General features: G+C 45.2%; 1 protein-coding gene and 1 pseudogene across 2 annotated transcripts in view; one reads left to right on the forward strand and one right to left on the reverse strand.

Moving 5' to 3' along the window:
* The window catches only part of AK4 (adenylate kinase 4), an 89,171-nt gene that overhangs the window by 61,527 nt on the left and 5,540 nt on the right, over positions 1-22,104 (forward strand). For both annotated transcript variants that reach the window (XM_060231957.1, XM_060231958.1), the window contains exons 4-5: positions 12,978-13,150; positions 15,185-15,303. In XM_060231957.1, coding sequence (XP_060087940.1) covers positions 12,978-13,150; positions 15,185-15,303 — 292 coding nt within the window. The remainder of the gene's footprint in view (positions 1-12,977; positions 13,151-15,184; positions 15,304-22,104) is intronic.
* Positions 17,854-20,118, reverse strand: LOC132567800 (cobalamin trafficking protein CblD-like; annotated as a pseudogene).

Consider the following 22,104-nt stretch of genomic DNA (forward strand, 5'->3'; position numbering starts at 1 on the left):
TAAACAGAGGCTAGATGGCCATCTGACAGCAATGCTGATTCTGTGAATTAGGCTGATCATGAGAAGGAGGCAGAAAGTGTTGCATCAGTGCTTAGTGCTTGTGGCCTTTTCTTACACACCCAGGGAAATTCTGATCACCACTTTGGGGTTAGGCAGTAATCTTTTTGCAGTTTGGCCAGTGATCCTGGAGTTTTTGCCATCTTCTGGGCATGGAATATGAGTCACTGGGTATGTGTGTGGGGAGGTGGTTGTGAATTTCCTGCATATGGAAGGTGTTGGACTTAGATGACCTTGGAGGTCCCTTCCAACTCTTTGATTCTTGGAGCTCTTCATAGTCAGCCTTGATTTCCACTATCCTGAATAATTTTGTGTCATCTGCAAACCTGGCCACTACACTACTCACCCCTAGTTCTAGATCATTTATAGATTAAATAATACCAGCCCCAATACTGATCTTTGTGGGACCTCAGTACTTACTTTCCTCCATTGAGAGAACTGGCCATTTATTCTTACTATTTGTTTCCTGTTATTTAACCAATTTTTAATCCATAAGGGACTCTTATCCTATGACTGCTAAGTTTACTCAAGAGTCTTGGTGACGTACCTTGTTAAAAGCTTTTCAAGTGTGTAAGTCTACCAAGTTACTGTTGTCTACATGGTTGTTCTCTTTCTCAAAGAACTCCAAAAGGCTGGTGAGACAGGACTTTCCTTTACAGAAACTATGCTGATTTTCCCTTAGCAGGCTTTGATCCTTTATCAGCATAATAACTCTATCTTTGATAACAGTTTCTACTAATTCACCTGGGAGTGGGACAAACATTAGGCTGACTGGTGTGTAATTTCATGACTGTGTGTGGTCAATTATCTCAAAATCAAATAGTATTCCAGGGGTTGTTGCATACAAGTGCAGGGGAAATATGCCACTTTGCAATGCATGGTGGTAAAAGATGTGCATTGGAGGGGAAGGGCATGCCCTTAGTGTAGTGAGTTCAGTATAGAGGCCTATACATGTGGAGTTCAGAATGGAGGGCTGAATATATGGAGACACAATCTGTATGATCTCCTCTCAGAAAAATATGGGAAGGCAAGGACATGTCTCAAATTAGGACTGATGTGCACACAATGAGCAGGACTTGTGGGTCCCCAGGGATTTCCCTTTTGATCCGAATCAAAGGAAAATCTCCTTTGATCTGACTCAAGGGAGAAATTGCAGGCTAGCTGTGGACAGAGTGTTTGGACTTGCTGCCTGCAATGGATACAGAGAGTGGGATAAGGCTATGATCTTCTTCGTGGTCTCTGTGCTTCACACTCATGGGATAGACCGCCTGCGCTGATCCCCGAATCGGTATCTAAAAAGCCCGGTATTTTCCCGCGCTCGGCACCAATGGGCATGCGCAGGCATCCCAGTACGCATGCTCACCAGCGCGGGGATCCCGCCAGTTCCTTTCTGACTGCTGCGCGGAGAGGTTTTCCTTTCATGTCCCCGGTCGGTGAGATATTGGTCTTTTTGCCTTTATCGTTGTAAATAGCCCGTTTGTTGTTTTTTTCTTAGTATAGATAGTTAGTTTAGATAGGTAAAAAAAAAAAAAGAGTAGAGTTTGTGTGTGTGTCTGTCGGACTGCCCTCCGGGGCCTTTCCCCCCGTTTATTTTCCCCCAAAAAGTTTTTTCCCCTCAGAGGACTCTGAGTAGGTTTTTTGGTGACTGGAGTCTATGGAAAGTCTTTGGGGGTTTTTCAAACGCTGCCGCTCCTGTGGGAAGAAGATTGCCCCCCCAGACAGCCACTCTCTGTGTCTTCTCTGCTTGGGTGAAGCTCACCGTGTGGAGTCCTGCCCACATTGCCTCCGCTTCTCCAAGCAAACGAGGAAGAACTTGGCGGCGCGGCTTTCGGCTGCTCTAACCGAATCGGCACTCCACCCTCAGAAATCGGCATCGGGCTTGTCGGCATCGACCATGGCAGACACTCCGGCCCCGACGATCACATCAGCCGATGTGACCCCGATCGTGACCTAAATGCCGATCGAGCGAGGCTCCTTCACAAAACGATCCCATGACGGATCAGTGGACACGCCCGCCAAGAAGCATTGGGATGACTCGAGGACCCAAGCATCTGCCCCGAAGAAGGCCAAAGCCAAGGAGAAGCAAAAGAGGTCCTGCACTCCATCGCCCTTGCGCGACGTTTCGGCACCGACTGCTCCGCCGAGGAAGATCTTGGCATCCCCGTGCCACAGCCCATCGGCATCGAGAGGCAGTACTCAGCAGCTCCGTCTCTCAATGTCTGAGCAGGAGATCGACCTCACCCAGCGATCCTCATCATCCGGGTCGCGGCGTCGCAGTGGGAGCGGTTCGATCTCAGAAGTGGAGGCTTCGGCGCCGATGGACCCGTCTACCACGATGGAACCCAGAGGCAGACGAGAGCTAGAGCCCTCCATGGCACCATGCCATTTCCCACCGCTACCATCGAGGGAGCAGCGTCAGTGGCCGCCCACCTATCCGTATCCCTACCCTCCTTACCAGTGGTATCCACCGAGAGAGTTTGCGGAGTGGGATCAACAGTCAGGCATCCTGCATGTCGAGGCTGTCGCACCATTCCCGAAGGCCATCGGCATCGATCCCTCCGAAAAGGTGCACCACCCCAGCGGCTGAGACTCGTCGGCGACCATCGACGTCGATCTGCTCGCCGATCCGGGAATCAACGCCGATCCTCTCTGAGCACTCCGTCCACCGGGAGTCTTCTTCATCGGACTCAGAGAGCGGGACCGACGCCCAGGAAGGTGCTTTGGAGCCTTCGCCAGGTTCCCAAACGGCCGAAGATCTTCCTATTTCGCCATCGGATCTGAAGTCCTATGGCGACCTGGTGAAGAGGATGGCAACCTCCCCCTCCCTGCCTGTGACGCAACCACAACCTGTCGTGGATGATAATGTCTTTGGCATTATGCAAAGGGACACATGCACAGCAATCGCTTTGCCAATCACCAAATCACCAAAGTGATTCTGCAGGCAGTCAAGGAGCCCTGGAAGAAACCATCTTCGACTCCGGTGTCATCCAGAAGGCTGGACCACATGTACAGGGTCCAGGAGATGGGGGCTGAGTTCCTTTTCACCCATCCAAAACCGAACTCAGTGGTCGTCTCTTCTTCCTCCAAGGCACGAAAGGTCCACTCATCCCCACCCGACAAGGAGGGAAAAAAGCTGGACAATATGGGAAGAAAGGTCTACTCCGCAGGGGCCCTAGGAGTAAAGGTATCTAACTATGCGGCTTGCATGGCTAGATACCAGTACTCCGTATGGGAACAACTCACCCCTCTCCTTTCTTCCCTGAGCGAGGACAAAAAGGCTGCTGCTAGGAAGCTGCAGAAAGAAGGCTTTGCTGTGGCCAAGCAACAATTGGCTGCAGCATAGCACATGGTGGACGTGTCGGCAAAGGCCATCACGTCCGCTGTGTGCATTCGTCGGCACTCCTGGCTATGGTCAACAGCCCTGCAGCAGGACACTAGAGCTTTTGTTGAGGACTTGCCCTTTGAAGGGGATGGCTTTTTTAGCACTACCACAGACAGTGCACTGCAGGAAATAGACAAGAGCCTGAAGACCTCCAGGAACCTGGGCATGCAGGCCACCTCCAGGGCTCCCAAGGCGAAGCAGTGGCACAAACTATGGGCCAAGAAGCCTTACCAAAAGTTCTCACCCGAACAGCAATGGCGACCTCGCTCCACCCAGCCTGACAGACCATCGTACTCAGGCAACAACAGGAACTGCTATGGCTCTCAGGCCACTGGCAAATCCAAGGGTGCTCGCCCTCAGAAGCAGGGCCTTTGACTTTCTTGTGGTACGTGTCATCGCCCCTACTGGCTCAACAGCTATCCGCCTCCGCCCTTTCCTGCCTGCCTGGGAGTTGATCTCTACAGACAGGTGGGCTTTGTCCATCATACAAGAGGGTTACAAAATAGAGTTTGCTCAGATTACGAACCAATCCGTGGTGATCACCACTCCCCCTTCCCCACCTCTGCTGGCGGAGGTGAACAACCTCCTACAGAAACAAGCCATAGAGAGAGTTCCAATGGAGGCCAGGACGGGAGGTTTTTACTCTTGCTACTTCCTGGTCCCCAAGAGGGACGGGGGCTTAAGACCAATTATGGATCTTCGGAATCTGAACAAATTTATTCTGTACCAGAAGTTCAGAATGTCCACGCTGCAAACAGTCCTGCCCATCAAGGGGACTGGATGGCAACCCTGGACCTCAAGGATGCCTACTTCTATGTCAGCATCCATCCGGCGTTCAGGCGTTTCCTCCGGTTTGCAGTGGGTTCCCAACACTTCCAGTTCAAAGCCATTCCGTTTGGCCTGTCCACTGCACCTCGGGTGTTTACGAAGATGCTGAGCATTGTGGCTGCCCATCTCCGTCTCCAGGGAGTTGTCATTTTTCCATACATTGACTGGCTCCTTGTGGCGAAGTCGAGGGAAAGTTTGTCAACGCACATTGCCATCACTCTACGTCTTCTCGACACCTTGGGGTTGCAGGTCAATTTGGAGAAATCTCACCTTACTCCGTCAAGGACAGTGCAGTTCATAGGGGCTTTGCTGGATACGAACCAGCATCCTGCATACCTGCCTCCACAGAGAGCAAAGGACATTGTCGGTCTGGTACGACTGCTACAGAGGCGAAAGTGGGGCACAGCACAGCAGGTTCAACGGATGCTGGGGCTGATGGCAGCGACGACAAGTGTGCTACTTTTCGCGAAACTGAGGATGAGAGGCCTACAGTTGTGGTTTCTTCGCCAGTTTCGCCCACTCAGAGACTCACCTCAAAAGAGGTTCATCATCCCATCTGGGACTCTTCAGACGCTACAGTGGTGGGGGTCAGAGAACAACATCTGCCAGAGAGCTCCCTTCCATCTCCCACCTTCTACTGTGACTATCACCACAGATGCTTCCTTGTGGGGTTGGGGGGGGGCACATGGAAGGCCTGTGTGTGAGGGGCCAGTGGCTGCCAAAAGTGACTCAGTTCCATATAAACTACCTAGAACTGCTGGCAGTTCACTTTGTCCTACGCTCTTTTCGCCCCTTAGTGGCGGGGAAGACTGTAGCGCTACTTACGGACAATACCACTGTCCTATGCTACATCAACAGGCAGGGTGGGACAGTGTCTCGTCGGCTCTGCGCATTGGCGATGGATCTCTGGTTGGAGTGCCTCCAATACGACACCTTCCGGGGGTCCTCAACATTCAGGCAGACTCCCTCAGCAGGGGTGGGGCTTCCCCGCACGAGTGGGAACTGCAGTGGTGTTTTCTAAAGCCTGTATTCCAGCTTTGGGGGTACCCGCAGCTGGATGTCTTCGCCACAGCCGAGAACAAGAAATGCCCCATGTTCTGTTTCAGAGGGGGAGCGGATCCAGCCTCTCTGGGAGATGGGCTCCTGCTTCCTTGGGAGGGCCGGTTCCTCTACATGTTCCCGCCTCTACCGTTGTTGACGAAGGTGGTCAACAAAATAGCAAGGGAGAGACCATGCTGCATCCTGGTGACTCCCTGGTGGCCTCGCCAGAACTGGTTCTCGATCCTGCTCCAACTGTCGAGGGGGGTCTTCTACCAGTTCCCGGCAGAACCGGACCTTCTATCAGCTCAGGGCGGGCATGTATTCCATCACAACGTGCCCCATCTGAAGCTGACAGCGTGGTTCATCGACCAGTAGGGTTCTCTGACAGGGTCCAGCACGTCCTTATGAACAGCAGAAAACTGTCCACCCGCGCTTCCTATGACAGGAAGTGGCGGAGATTCACTAAGTTCTTAGTTGACCCTTCAGTCTCACCTAGCCGGGTGGGGTTGTCGGCAGTTTTTGATTTTTTGTTATCCCTAGTGGATGTGGGCCTGGTTTTCTCCTCCATCAAGGTGTTATTTGGCAGCAATATCTGCCTTCCATGATCAGGTGGAGGGGTACTCTGTTTTCGTACACCTTCAGTCCAAGAAGTTTTTGAAGGGGTTGTTTAGGCTGCATCCACCATCAAGATCGCCCCCACAGTTGTGGGACTTGATGTTAGTGCTGGACAAACTAACTCGTCGCCCTTTTGAACCGATGGCCACGTGCTCTTTGCAGCTCCTGTCATGGAAGACTGCAGTTTTGGTTGCCATCAGATCAGCGTGTCGTATTGGGGAGCTCACGGTGATGCGTTGTGATTATCCTTATCTTGTTTTTCGAGAGGCTGGGGTTTCCCTGGCTCCGGACATTAGTTTTCTTCCAAAGGTGGTCTCTCAGTTCCACCTCAATTTAGAAGTTTGGTTGCCCACTTTTTACCCTAGCCCTTCCTCGGACGAGGAACGTAGGTTGCATGCTTTGGACGTTAAGCGTGCTTTGCTGTTTTATTTGAACCGTTCAAAGAATTTTCCCAAGGACAAGCAGCTTTTTGTTTCGTATGCTGCTCCCAAGCTAGGTTCCAGGATTTCGTCTCAGAGGCTCTCAAAATGGCTCACTGAGATGATTAAACTCTGTTATTTGTTGGCAAAGAAGCCATTACCTGGACCTGTTCGTGGACACTCCACAAGAGCGATGGCCATGTCGGTGGCGTTCCTGAGAGGCGTGTTCCTTACTGATGTCTGCAAGGCTGCCACCTGGTCTTCTCCGCATGCCTTCATGAAGCACTACGCGCTGGACGTGCATGCTCAGCAGAGGACTCGGTTGGGAACTGCGGTGTTGCAAGCTGTTTCTTCCGGTTGACTGTCTTCCCGCCTCCAGGTATGCCTTGCTTGCTAGTCTCCCATGAGTGTGAAGCACAGAGACCACGAAGAAGATAGACAGGTTGCTTACCTGTAACTGTAGATCTTCGAGTGGTCATCTGTGCATTCACACTACCCACCCTCCTTCCCCACTGCTGATGGTCTCCCTTTAGTAGGAGCTTCCAGCGGTCAGGAAGGAACTGGCGGGATCCCCGCGCTGGCACCGGTGAGCATGCGTACTGGGACGCCTGCGCATGCCCATTGGCGCCGAGCGTGGAAAAATCCCGGGCTTTTCAGATACTGATTCGGGGATCGGTACAGGCGCTCTATCCCATGAGTGTGAATGCACAGATGACCACTCGAAGATCTACAGTTGCAGGTAAGCAACCTGTCTTTCTGTCTTCAGAACTGAACAATTAATAAGCAAGAGAATATATTTGTGATATATATCACTCTACATAGAACTAAAAAGAGAACATACCTGACAAAGTGTCTCAGAAGTCGGGGGGGTCCAAGAAGGTGGGAATTCAGTACATGATGGCCTGCTTCATAGCCTTCAGTTGCATGTTACACCAGACTGTCCCCCAGATATCGCACTGTTAATTCACTGCTCTCTTGCTGCAGCCTTGACTTTGCAAGCATATGTAGTGCTAAGCCTTGCATTTCCATTCCCTCCCATATTTTGGACTATTAAAAGGATTTGTTTATTGTTGCAGCTGCACTGCACAGCTCAGGTTGGAGGAGGGATTGCTGGGTCATTGGGTGTGTGTGTGTGTGTGTTATCTATAGCATTTGTGCACAGATGTTCTGGAGGGAAAGAGGGAGAGGATATAACTTGTATATATCTCAGAACATGCTAAACAAGATCGGTCACTATTTGCTTACGTGTACATGAATTCAGCTTTTCAGTTGCAGAGTTGTAGCTCATTAATATTGAGGAGGCTGTGAGGGAGGAAGGGAACAGGCACTCACTCAGATAAATATATCATTCTTGAAATACTGCAGTTTGTGGACTGGGAAATAAATTGTTGCCAAGATTCTAAAGTGTTCCTGCCCTGCTATATAAAGATGCCAGCCTTGGCTTGAGGCCCAGAGAGCAGATGGCACGTGGCTTGCAGTACGTCTGTAGATGATCATGTTGTTTTCTTATGAATGACAGACTACAGCTTTCTGTCTGATTTTCATTGTTGCAAGTGAAATGTATAGCTCTAATCAAGGATGAAGAGAAAGTATCTCCCCTACAATATACTTCTCCAGACAGACTGGTCACGGTTCACCTAATCTTCCATCGGCTAAGCTGCCTGTTGCTCAGTCACAATGGAGAGCCACCTCCACCCTCCAGCTTCAAAGAGAAGAGAAAGAAATTCTTCCCTCAATTGGCTGAGGGAGGGAGGAGGAGGGAAAAAGTCAGAGAAAGCCTTCCCTCGATTGACTGAGGGTCCTCCATCGTTTTTTCGGAAAGGAAAACAGACAGAAACGGGGGGAGGGAGGATTGATGTCTCAAGGCAGCATACCAGACACAGAGAGGGAGGGAGGGAAAGTGAGAGAGAGAGTGCTGGTCTGATAGTTATCACTAAAGGCCTTTGAGGGAGAACTCATTGGGGCCAGTCCTGACTAGGGCTGCCATTTCCAGGTTGATGGGAAATTCCTGGATTTTTTGTGGTAGAGTTTGAGGAAGGCAGGGTTTGGGGAGGGGAGAGACCTCAGCTGAATATGATTCCACACAGTCCACCCTCCAAAGCAGTTATGTTTTCCAGGGGGAAAGAGATATGTTATTTGGAGCTTACTTGTGATAGAGATCTTCAGGTTCTACCTGGAAGCTATACAAAACAACAAAATAGACCATGCAAATCCCTAGTATAAATAACATGTAGGTGTCTTATATCAACTATAAGACTATATCACAATATGGTCACTCACAGTCCATGAATGATGAAATGCAATTCTAGTACAGTGTAAAGTTCTAAAGATCCAGTCCCAAGGCCATAAAAAGTCCTATACAATTCCTATGAAGAACAATGAGCCCAATGATATTAATGAAGCACATTGCATATAGTCTTTGTTATTGCTGGAGACGATGATGTTCCACTGGAAGAAGTCTTCTGAGACACTAAGAGAAAGGATAGAGCTCTTAAAGAAGACACAAAACTGCTGATATTTGAATATCAAGTCGGGCTCAGGGGTAGTTTCCTTATGCAACATCTCTGCCTTACAGGCCCTGTGGAACTGTAAAAGATCCCACAGGGCCCTGATGTCTTCTGGCAGAGCATTCAGCCCTCGCTGAGGACAGCCAGACCTCTTTTGGTCTGGGGATCACCAGCAGATTTTGACTAGTGGAGCGTAATGCCCTTCCAGGGACATTGTGGAGGAGGTGGTCCTGTAGATACATTGGTTCCAGACCACTCGAGGCCTTAAAGGTCATAATCAAAACCTAGAATCTCATCCAATATTCAACCAGCAGCCAGTGTAGCTGCCGCAGCACAGGTAGAATATGTGCTATCCATGGTGTTCTCATCAGGACTCACACCGCCACATTCTGGACCTGTTGGAGCTTCCAGATCAGACTCAAGGATAGGCCAGCATAGAGTGAGTTACAGTAGTCTAATCTGGAGGTGACCATCGCATGGATTATTGTGACCAGGTCCAAGTGAGATAGGAGGGGAGCTAGCTGCCGAGCTTGATGGAGATGAAAAAATGCCGCCTTGGCAATATGCATGACCTGGGCCTCCATTGAAAGTGAGGTATGCAGTGCCACTCCTAAGCTCTTGACAGTAGGCGCTGGTGTTAGTAATGCCCCATCAAGAGTCGGCATTTGCACTCCAACCCTGCCCCCCCAACCACAGAACCGCCATCTTTGATGGGTTCAGCTTTTCCTTAGCCAGCCCACCACGGCCTCCAAACCCTCAGCCAAAGATGATAAAACTGTAGCCAACAGGTTGTCCAACAGCAAATATAGCCATTGTGGCATAGGAGTTAGGGCTTCAGAGTGGTGTCCACCAGACCCAGGTTCTTGATTTCGGACCAGTCACAGACTTTCAGCCTAACCTATCTCACAGGGTTGTTGTGCAGATCAAAGGGGAAGAGAAAAATAACATAAGCTGTTTTGGTCCTCCCCCCACTGTGGAGAAAGACTGTGTTTTTCCTGGGTAGAGGCTGCAGGGAAGAGGGAGGCAATGGAAAGCTGAAGTCAGAGGGAAAGAGATAGGGTTGCCAACTCCAGATTAGGAAATTCCTGGAGATTTAAGGGATGGAGCCTGGAGAGGGTGGGGTTTGAGGAGGGTGGAACCTCAGACAGGTACAATGCCATACGCTCCACTCTCCAAACCACCCATTTCCTCCTGGGTAACAATTGCTGCCAATCTCTAGGTGAGTGACAAGAGACAATCCTAAGGTTCCATGACAACCAGCCTCAGTAAAGGAAACAATGAAAAATAAAGTGAAAAAATTATATTGTTATTCTAAACACTCTCACAAAAAATTACTATATAAGTATACCCTAATGTACAGAACACCCATCGAAGATGCAAAGGAAGGACATAAATGAACCCATTTAAAGATACAGTCTTAAGTTTTATCTAGTAGTCCTTCAGCTTCAAAGGAATCCTTGGTTCTGCAGCTCCTGAGGAAATCACATAGTAGTTCAACTTTCAAAATAGTCCAATATGTTTTGTACACAGCAGTCTTGAACACAGTGACCAGATAGTACTTTAAATTCTTCGTAAATTCACACAGGCGCTACAGAGCAAAACCTCTTATTTTCTCCATTGGCTGAGGCTCCTCCTCCTCTTAGTCCCCTGGGGAAGGAAGGAGCCAGAGCTTCCTTTGCCCAGTTCCCTGGATTTCATGGGAGAGATACAAAGAAATCACTTTTAAGACCAATGAGTGCTAATGTTTTAAGCATGTTTTATTTTTATTTTTTTTTAAATATTTAATTCTGTTTGTGTTCTTTATAAAGTTTATATCTCTGCTACCTAATCTTAATTAGGAACACATTGACAAGGTCTCATTTATGTCAGATCCAGTCCTCATAACAAATGGGTTTGACACCCCTGATTTAGATGCTTGGCATTTATTACAACTTATTACTGAAGCTGTTGTACAATATCACAAGGATGGGACTATTCTAAATTTGTGGTACAGGATCACATTATTAGTTGTGATATATTCCTGTCAGCAAAATTTGTGATACAGGATCGCATTATTAGATGTGATATTTTTCTGTCATCTATGTAATATGTAAGAACCAGATGTATTTTTATTAACTAGAAAACATAGTAGCCATAAATCACAGTGATTGTTTTGGAGTAATCAAAAATGTGATCCTTGTTAGTTTTTCTTTACATTTTTAATTAAGCATGCACCTAATATTGTAATGTATAAAATAGCCAGGGGAAAATATCTGTATGGTGTGGGCCTTTGCTTTCCCTGTGAGCTTCACTTGGTGTGACTTGTCTCATGATGAAACAGACAAAAAAAAGAAAAGCCCCCAGATCCACTTGGTCCTTGACCTATTTGAACTATAGGTAACAGTTGTGAGCAACCAAACCCTACAAACAGACATCTTTTAAGGTATCAAACACTGCTCTGTTCCATTAATAAATAATTTCGTTGATGCAAGTGTAACTTAAGATTCTTGCATTGCATTAAAACAAACCACAGTGTCACGTTTGAGGGTGCAATATAGTAATAATTTCTTTTTGATATGTGACAGTTTTTTACTGAGGGGGCAAGTGGCCAAGTGCAGTAACTACACATTTGTATAATGCTGATCTTACTAATCTGTGTGCAGTGTTTCATTTATAAAGTATACATATTTCCCCACTTCAGATGTGAAAGAGCATTTTTGAATACTGCCTACATTTTTAAAAAAAATCCTTTGAAGGAGAAAGTTAGCACAGCCATTAGTGAAACTGGGCTGGAACTATATCTTCGTGCAAATTGTTTTATGTTTTAACAGCTTGCTAAAGGAATCTCATTTTCCCCAGATCTTTTCTTCCACTGCTCACCCCTTCCTTTCCCTGGCAGCCCACATAGTCTTTCCCCTTTTTTGCTTTCTTTTCTCCTTACTCAGCAGCCAGCCTTCCTGCCCCCACCTTCAGCTTTCCCTCCTTTCTGCTCCTTGGTGGCGTCTCCCCTGGAAAACTCTGGCTGAGCAGCGCTGTGGCCAGGCCAGGCCCAGTGACATGGTTGTAGCCAGTGGCACCAGAGCAAGCCTGCTTCACTCTTTTCTTCCCACCACCCAACCTAATTTTACTTGTCCCAGGTGTTCAGCTTTCTGTTCTTTCCTACTGGGCACCTTCTCCCAGCAGAAGTCTGGCCATGTTGCATGTTGGCCAGCTGCAGGCTGGGCTGCACAGTTCCTGGGCTCAGATGCATAGTGGCTGATGATGGGTTGGGTTGCACAGTGGCTGCTGCTGGGCCAGGCCAAGTTTTGGGGGTAGTCAGTTTCCAGTAGCCACTGTTGAGCCTTCTCCATCAGGGAACATGACAGTGAGGGGGAAGGGCCTTTTTCAGATAGGGCTGTTTGAGCCTCCTAGTCCACTTCTTCCCCACCATTCCGTTACCAAAATCAAGGCTTGGCAATGTTGTTGTGGTTGCCTAGCAACCTCCAACAGCATTATTTTCTTAAAGCTGTAGTTACTGGGGGAGGGGTTAATCCCCCAATACATTTTTTTTAGGTTTCAGAGGTTTTTGCAAGTTTGGAACATCATTCAGGTTTGTAGAGAAATCCCCCTCCATCTGTCCCTACTTCTGTTTTGTGGTTCTGTCTATTATATCTGCTATGGTGGTGTTCAGAAAGCATTTGACATTATATAGAAAGTCATTTATTTTCCTTCCTGTCTAGGAACTGAGTGCAGTAGCTGAGAGGCCATGTGGAAGTGATTATCCCTTGCCTGTGGTGTGAGGGTATGACAGATTCATATTGCAATCCATGTATTCCTTTCAACTGCATAGTAGATTGCTTCTCAGATGATTGTTTATCTGATTATAGATTGCAGAATTCCTGTAATAATGCAGATCCTAGTAGTGCTTGTATATTATCACATGTTTGCCTTCCTTCATAGAGGGCCATTCAGAGGTTGTATAGTAAAGTCCTTTCTGCAACCATTCAGAGGTAGTGCATTAGAGTTATTTTTTGCAAACTGCTGCACAGGGGTGCTAAGACAATTTAAAATCAGAAGTTGTAAAAATAGTTTCATAGGAGTTTAAAAAGTGGTCTTTTTTGTAAAAAAACCCTGCATATTTTAATGGGATATTTTCTCTCTCACATGTAGGTTTTCCTAGGACCCTGGGTCAAGCTGAAGCACTTGACAAAATATGTGAACTAGATCTGGTGATAAGCTTGAACATCCCCTTTGAGACACTAAAAGACCGCCTAAGTGCTCGTTGGATTCACCCAGCTAGTGGACGAGTATATAATATGGAATTTAACCCCCCTCGTGTGCACGTAAGTTAATTTATCTTGCTAGGGCTGTATAACTTGATGAATGATCTGTTAGTTGATACAGATGGTTTCAGAGGGTAGCTGTGTTCTGCAGTAGAATAACTAGAATTGAGTCCAATAGAACCTTAGAAACCAAGAAAGGTGGGTTTTTTTCATGCAGATGTACAATGCATATTGTAATCAGCTTGATTAGAGCAGAGGGGAAATGCTTGGAGGCAGAAAATTAGCATTTGTAGTGAGATAAGAATCCTACATCCCTATTCTTCTAGGAGAGATTACAGTGAGATTACTGAATTTGAGTTAATTCAGAACAATGGATTCGTTTACAAGTTCAGAAAAATGGATCCCCCCCCCATGCTGAATCTCACTAGAGATTCTAATTTTCTGCCCCCAGGCATTTCTCCTCTGCTCTGATTAGGGATGGGCACAGACCTTTAAAAGGTGGCTTGGTTTGGAGTTTGGAGTGGCTCATGACCCAAACCCCAAACTGAGCCAAGAGGGCCCCACATGAACCAAACCAATCTGGCAAGTTCGGTTTCTCCTTGCTGCAGTTCACTGTGGCCAAGAGAAAGGGGGAACCAAACTTTCTCCCTGCCACTTTGTGATGGGGGAAACAAAATAGAGTTTAGATTGCTGCCAGCCATTTAACCCTTCAGTTTTGCTCCCTGCCACTTTGGTTGCGGTGGGAGCAAAACTGAAGGGCTAAATGGCAAGTCCCAAACTGCTGAACTGAACCAGCCCAAACGTCTGGTAAACATACAGTGAATGCATTTTTCCTTAGCATTGCTTCTGGAGCTCTGAACCAGCCCAAGTTTGGCCTGAATTTTGGCTTGTAAGCTGGTTTGTGCCCATCCCAAGCTCTATCAAGCTGATTGCTATGTGTGTAAATTCAAAGGATCCGCATTCCTGTCAGATGGCCATCCAGCCTCTGTTTAAAAACCTCCGAGGAAAGAGAGCCCACTACCTCCCAAGGAAGCCTGTTCCACTGAGGAACCATTCTATCTGTCAAGAAGTGCTTCCTAATGTTGAGTTGGAAACTCTTTTGATTTAATTTTAACCTGTTGGTTCTGGTCCTACTTTCTGGGGCCACAGAAAACAATTCTGTACCATCCTCTATATGACAGCCCTTCAAGTACTTGAAGATGGTGATCATATCACCTCTCAGCCGCCTCCTCTCCAGGCTAAACATGCCCAACTCCTTCAACCTTTCCTCATAGGACTTGGTCTCCAGATCCCTCACCATCTTTGTCACCCTCCTCTGGACCCACTCCAGCTTGTCTATATCCTTCTTAAAATGTGGTGCCCAAAACTGAACACAATACTCCAGGTGAGGTCTTACCAGAGCAGAGTAAAGTGATACCATCATTTCACATGATCTGGACACTATACTTCTGTTAATACAGCCCAATATTGCATTTGCCTTCTTAGCCACTGTATCATGCTGTTGACTCATGTTCAAACTAAGCCAGTTTGGTGTAGAAGTTAAGTGTGCAGACTCTTATCTGGGAGAACTGGGTTTGATTCCCCACTCCTCCACTTATAGCTGCTGGAATGGCCTTGGGTTAGCCATAGCTTTCGCAGGAGTTGTCCTTGAAAGGGCAGCTGCTGTGAGAGCCCCACCCAACTCACAGGGTGTCTGTTGTGGGGGGAGAAGATATAGGAGATTGTAAGCCACTCTGAGTCTCTGATTCAGAGAGAAAGGCAGGGTATAAATCTGCAGTCTTCTTCTTCACTGTATGGTCCACTAAGACCCCTAGATCCTTTTCGCACATACTACTGCCCAGACAGGTCTCCTCTGTCCTGTAACCATGCATGGGATTTTTCTTACCTAAATGCAGAACTTTACATTTATCCCTGTTAAAATTCATTTTATTGGTTTGAGCCCAGTTTTCCAGCCTGTCAAGATAATCCTGGATCCTATTTCTGTCTTCTACTGTATTTGCAACCCCTTCCAATTTGGTATCATCTGCAGATTTAATAAGCATTCCCTCTATTCCTTTATGCTTTTGTTTTTTCTTATTACTTTCATCTAAACAGGGGATAGATGACATAACAGGTGAGCCTTTAATCCAGAGAGAAGATGATAAACCAGAGGCTGTTGCTGTCAGGCTAAGGAAATACAAAGATGCTGCAAAACCTGTAATGGAACTGTACAAGTGAGTTAGAAATTTGAAATTCTTATAAGCAGTTTGTGGAATTTTGTAAGCATTTTCACATGTTTCAGAAATTAGTGTTTTCATTCCATTGTGGTCATTTGAACTTTGAGTTACGGAGCTTTTTGATTTGTGACATTGGCTTGGATTCTCTGGAATGTTTCCACAAGTGGAAGAATTTACACCAGCAGAGTGGGCTTTCTCACCTGCCTCCTCCAAATGTCCCCTCAGTGTTATTCCTCAATGGACATTTTGGACTGCAGCAGACAGAGCAATGTGAGAAAGCTATGTTCCATAGGTGGAAATCCTTCTACCTGTGGAAACCCTCCAGTGAATCTAGATTACTATGTATTAATTGAAAGAAATAGTAGTTTGAGTGTGCAACAAGAAACCTGTCTGGCATTAGGAAGAGATTTCCTTTATAGCCCTTTGGTTTGGAAAGATTCAACAAAATTATTACCTTTTAAATTCATATATTGTTAGCAAGAGTGTGGAAGTTCTTAAACTTAAAGAGTGGAAGACTGGTGTTATATATTAAAACACACAGGTAAACCCCACACATCTCTCTCTAAGCTGTCACCAGTATGCTGATGACACCCAGCTCTATCTGTTGATGGATGGCAGACCGACTTCCGCTCCTGAACAGCTGTCCCAGGCATTAGGAGCCGTGGCTGGATGGTTACAGCAGAGTTGACTGAAGTTAAATCCAACTAAGACGGAGGTCCTGTACCTGAGTCGAGTCGTGCATCCAGCTCCCAGCCCTGGGCAGTGCTGTTCTGGTACCGGCCCAACAGATGAAGAGTCTGGGGGTAATTCTGGACGCCTCCCTCTCCATGGAGGCCCAGATCACAGCAGCTGCTGGGTCTGCCTTTTTCCGTCTATGGCAGATCAGGTAGCTAACACCATACCTGTCCCCCCAAAATGGAGCTGTTCTGCCAGGTCTTTGGATGAGGCAGCGGGCATCTATTTATTGATCGGTTGGCCTCTCCCCTACTCTGCTGCTCTACTGCACTACTGTACTGTGATGTTGTATTGCAGTATTATTTTGTGCTATACCACCTTGCTGTCATGTCATCTTGCTGAATCATCTTGCTGCACTTTGATGAATGTTGTAATTGGTTTTATTATGATTTTATTGTGATTTTATTTCTATTTGCTGTACTCCACTCTGAGCCCCTAATGGGGGAATGGGCGGAATATAAATAAACAAATAATAATAATAAGTTCCATTTTCAGATGTGACAGCCTGTGACAAAGAAGGTGTAAATGTATCCACACACCTACTTTGGTACCTAAACTTTCACAGAAAGACATTACATGTTTTTCCAACTCCCAAAAACACCAGTACTAGGGATTTTCATGCAGATTGTGGCAGTCACACACATTGATGGCCCTCTTCTTCTTTTGGCTGTGTGTTTGTTCATTTCCCTTTGTTTCGCCATACATCTTTCACTGCAGTACACTACAAAGTGCAACAATCACACATGGCCCTGTACACAGTGGATCACAAAGGGTTTTATGTCATAATTTTGTAATATACAAATGCCCTTTATGTATATTGCTAAAGAATAGTTGGATTATAGTACATCATCACAACTTGAAGTGTGAATATGACTGTGGTTAACTTTTTCCCTTGGTGGTATTGTGCTGCACATGTAGACACTTAAGGTGTATGCAAACATACTCTATTTCCAAGTGGGGAAAACAGTCCTCTTTGAAAGTCTTCTGGCAGATCTGTTTCCTTGGTAAACATAAATTCATTCTCTTCTGGATTCATTTGCACTGAGGCATGCTTTATCTTGCAGGGTGTGAGAAAGATCCAGAAGTGTCAGTAATACATATACAGTGATTGTGTGATTCTAATATTTGCTGACAGTTCTGTTAATACACTGGAAGCATTCTAAGAACTGGAAACACAAGGTACTCTTTTTTGAACTGAATTCATTCTCTGTCAGTTCAAAAGAGGTCTTACTGAAACATTTGATAATTCAGGTATTTCTACTGAAACATTCATAGGTAGTTCTATTCAAATAACTTTTTGAATAATATCTCTAAACTTGCAACCTGTGCAAGCTTTTTTTAGCAATAGAAAAGAGTAAGAGTTTAGTAGCACCTTTTTAAAAAAAAGGTTGTGATTATTTTTCTTTAATTCTAGCCAGTTGTACAACTGTGAATGTTCTTCTCTCAAAGCTGGTTTTGTTCAAACTTAGAAAGGAAAGGAAAGGTCCCCTGTGCAAGCAGCAGTCGTTTCCAACTCTGGGGTGATGTTGCTTTCACAACGTTTTCATGGCAGACTTTTTATGGGGTGGTTTGCCATTGCCTTCCCCAGTCATCTACACTTTCGCCCCAGCAAGCTGGGTACTCATTTTACTGACCTCGGAAGGATGGAAGGCTGAGTCAACTTTGAGCCGGCTACCTGAAAACCCAGCTTCTGCCAGGGATCGAACTCAGGTCGTGAGCAGAGCTTAGGACTGCAGTACTGCAGCTTTAACACTCTGCACCACGGGGCTCTTCATTAAACTTAAAAAACCTCTCAGTTAATTGTAATTATTAAAACTACTGTATCTGCAATTTATAAAATATTTTGCAACTTTACATAAATTACAGATTTGGTCAGGGGCATACAGATGGAAATGGCATTAGAAATCAAGGATTCGTGTTCCAAAGTATTAATTTCATTTATAACAGGAGAATACTACCTTAACCTTACATATAAACACTTCTTAAATAAAAAGGTAAACTACCGTTACGGATTGTGTAGAGAATACACACAACCCACTGCCTAAAATAAGTATATATTTTTTAAAAACTTCAAATCTGTGTAATTTAGCGCTTGATTTTTCCCAGCAGTGTTTATTGAACAGTGCTTAAGAAAGACAAGTGCATAGTGCCATGCAATTAATTCTCAGTTTTTTCATGATGGGGCTATCAGATGCAGTGTTGGTGAAAGTGCTTCCTACCACCACACGTGTTCCCCAGAGATTATGATGAATAACTTTGCAGCAGCCAAGGTCCTCAATGGAAAATCCTAAATGGGGATAACCAGGGCTTTTTTTTTTGTAGCAGGAACTCCTTTGCATTATTGGGCCACACACCCTGATGTAACCAATCCTCCAGGAGTTTACAGCAGGCCCTGCAATAAGAGCCCTGTAAGCTCTTGCAGGATTGGCTACATCAGGGGTGTGTGGTCCAATATGCAAAGGAGTTCCCGCTACAAAAAAAGCCCTAGAATGTTCATCTGTTTCAAAAAGGGTGGTGTTTGTATAAGGGCCAAAAAATGCCAATCCTGAAGTTGGGTCAATGAAATCTGCTGAATAGCCTTTGGCAGACAAAGCATAGCAAATTTCCTTGGCACCAATGATAAAATTTTCTATGAGAGTCTCTCACTGACTTTCAACTTCTTCACTCAGGAAGTTATATCATGTGCAGTTTTCTGAATTACTGTTAGTATGGTTAGATTATTGGAAGTCACTTCTGGAAACATGGACTTACAATCTTTGTGGAATAGTTCTGGACATTTTTGTGTCACACATTTTGCCTTGGCAGCTTCAAAGTATACTTTTGCAGTATTAACTTCTTGTTTATGAGAAACATCAGTACTCTGAAACTCACTGTTGTATTGAGCCATCACAGACTAATGCCTTTCACTTGCCAAAGGCTCTACTAAAATGTCAGGCAGTCTTTTGTGGACTTGCATTGTCTTCTGAGATGCCATAACATTTAGATCAGGGGTGTCGAATTCATTTGTTATGAGGGATGAATCTGACATAAATGAGACCTTGTTGGGCTGAGCCATGTTGGGCCGGGCCATATGTGTACCTATTTAAGATTAGGTAGCAGAGATATAAACTTTATAAAGGACACAAACAAACACAACTAAAGATTTTTTTTTGTTAAAACTTAAAATAAAACATGCTTAAAACATTAGCACTCATTGGTCTTAAAAGTGCTTTCTTTGTATCTCTCCCATGGGATCCAGGGAACTGGGCAAAGGAAGCTCTGGCTCTTCCCTTCCTTCCCCAGGAAGCCAGGAGTGGAAGGAGCCTCAGCCAACAGAAGGAAGAGTGACTTGGCTCAGTAGTTCTCTGCAAATGAGAGAGCCTGGCAAAGCAGGCTCTCCCTCCCCCCTTCCTCTCCAAGGGAGGAGCCTTAGCCAATGGAGAAAATATAGACTTTGCTCTGTAGCTCCTGTGTGATTGAGCAAGCCTTGCAAAGCAAGCTGTTATGCAGAAGGAAACAAGAGAGAGGGAGAAGGAAGCAGATGACATCCAATTGCTCTGGGGCCTGATAGGCGCCCTCTGAGGGTCTGATTCGCCCCCTAGGCTGAACATTTGACACCCCTGATTTAGATAGAGACTTTGCTCTGTAGCTCCTGTGTAATGGAGCAAGCCTTGTAAAGCAAGCTGTTATGCAGAAGAAAGCAAGAGAGAGGGAGAAGGAAGCAGATGACAAGCAATTGCTTGAGGGCCTGATAGGAACCCTCTGAGGGCCTGATTCAGCTCCTGGGCTGCATGTTTGACACCCCTGATTTAGATGATGGTCAAAGCCTATGTTATGCAGTAGCTGGATTATCTGGTCCTTCAGACCAAAAGGTCCCATTGCTTCATTTGGCCACACAGTTCTTAGACATGTATCAGGAGGTGCAGCAGCAACAGAAGGCTCATCTGAGCCAGATGATCTTGCTGTGGAAAAAGTATTTGGATTTACAACCCTTCTAACCAAATAATAAAATCCTGGCAGGTACGTCACCAGTCTATCTCTGTTACAAAGTACACTGGCCATTTCCATGGGCCTTTTTGTTTCAAGGACAATTCTCTCTGTTTTAAAGGGTTTTATAGCACATTTCTTATTGGCTGACCATAAATAACATTGAAAAGTTTCAGGGTCAAGTCTTTCTGGGTCCTGAGCTTCCATCCTTTTTGCAATAACCGAAATTTGAAAGTAGCAGTAGAGAACAGCAAAAGTCCAGTAGCACGTTAGAGACTAACAAAATTTGTGGCAGGGGTATGAACTTTCTTCAGGTATCTGAAGAGGTGAGCAGTGACACCTTGCCACAAATTTTGTTAGTCTTTAAGGTGCTACTGGACTTTTGCTCTTTTCTACTGCTACTGACAGGCTAACATGGTTACCAATTTTGGTCTTTTTTTAAATTTGCAAGTTATTGGTGAGGGTTTAAATTGTATGGGGGAGTTGACATAGTGAAGACACCACACATCTTTGTATGTTGGTGATTTAGTGCAGAAGTTTTTTTGTTGTCAAGTATGTGTTAACACTTTAATTTATCATAGCACATGCCAGTTGCTTGGCTCCACCATTTCTCCTACCATCCTTGAAATCATCATCTATAATGTCACCCCCATATCAGCTAGCACCTTGAAATTTTTGCTTAAGTTTACTATCTCATTATAATATGCAAGTAATAACTCATTGTCCAAGTCAACAGAAACAGTGGCTGTGTTTATGTTTTGTTAAATATTGGGCTTCCTTTACCCAGCAAGTGAATTTATGTGGACAGAATATATGTAAGCGGTTGACTTTAGGACTTTCAGAAATCAGAGCCATGTGTAAGGGATTGTTAACCATTCTAGAAAAAGTCAGCAAGACTCCATAAGCAAAATTTGGATACTGCATTTATGGGTTAAATAAAAAGAAGAAAGTTATGTATTTAATGTCTATAGTCTGCCTGTGATGATGGATATTATTTTGCTCACTTGTTCACTGCATTGTTGCATAGAAGAAAAGGTCCCAGTTCCAGTTAAAACCTCATTGTATCCAGGCCTTTGGCTTCCCTAAGGCGTTCTAAAACTCTAAGCCTGAATTAACATCTGTTGTTTATAAGGCATCATACTAACTTACCTACATTGTACTTCATTTGTTAGATGGTTACTCACTCACCCAATTTGTGGAGATTCTCCTGGAGCTCTTTACAGTCAACCTTGGTTTGCACCATCCTGAATACTTTGGTATCATCTGCAGATTTGGCCACTACATTGTTTACTCCAGTTTCAGATAATTTATGAATAAATTATAAAGCATCACCCCCAATACTGATCCTTCTAGGACCTCACTATTACTTCCTTCCATTGAGAGAGCTGTCTGTTGATTCCTACTCTCTGCTTCCTGGCGTTTTAACCAATTTTTAATTCATAACAGGACCTGTCCTCTTATCCCATTACTGCTAAGCTTACTCTGGAGTGTTTGGTGCAGTACCTTGTCAAAAGCCTTTTGAAAGTACAAGCATATGATGTCTGTCAGGTCATCATTATCTGCATTCTAGGCCATCTTCTATAAAGGATCTCTTTAAAAGCTGTTTCATTCCCATATAAATCATTGCCTGCCATTCCCTTCACATCCTGCTTATTTGAGCACCCCTCTTACAACTGTGATACAAAGACAAAATAGGAGTCAATTGCACCTTTAAGACCACTTATTTTTATTCAGAACGTAAGCTTTCGTGTGCATGCACACTTCTTCAGACGAGGAATGAGGTACAATAAGCAGAGCCACATATATCTGGTGGGGTTTGGAATGCAAAGTAGTACAAAGTTAAAAACCAATAGCAGAATAGTAAAATGAACAAATTCAGAAAACCTTTGATCTGGGTTGCATTAGCGTGGGAAACCATAAAACAGTAACATGTCAGAATGTGAGAATGCCTGTTAATTATTCTATTGCTAATAAACCTGGATCAAAAAGAAGGCATTTCTTTCCCATAAGTTTTTCCTGACCAACTAATTTACCTTTTAACATGTAACATAAATATATACATCATTCTCGTTTGCCATTAGGAAAAAATACATTACA

This window comes from Heteronotia binoei, chromosome 2 (assembly GCF_032191835.1).
Source record: "Heteronotia binoei isolate CCM8104 ecotype False Entrance Well chromosome 2, APGP_CSIRO_Hbin_v1, whole genome shotgun sequence".
Classification (NCBI taxonomy): Eukaryota; Metazoa; Chordata; class Lepidosauria; order Squamata; family Gekkonidae; genus Heteronotia; species Heteronotia binoei.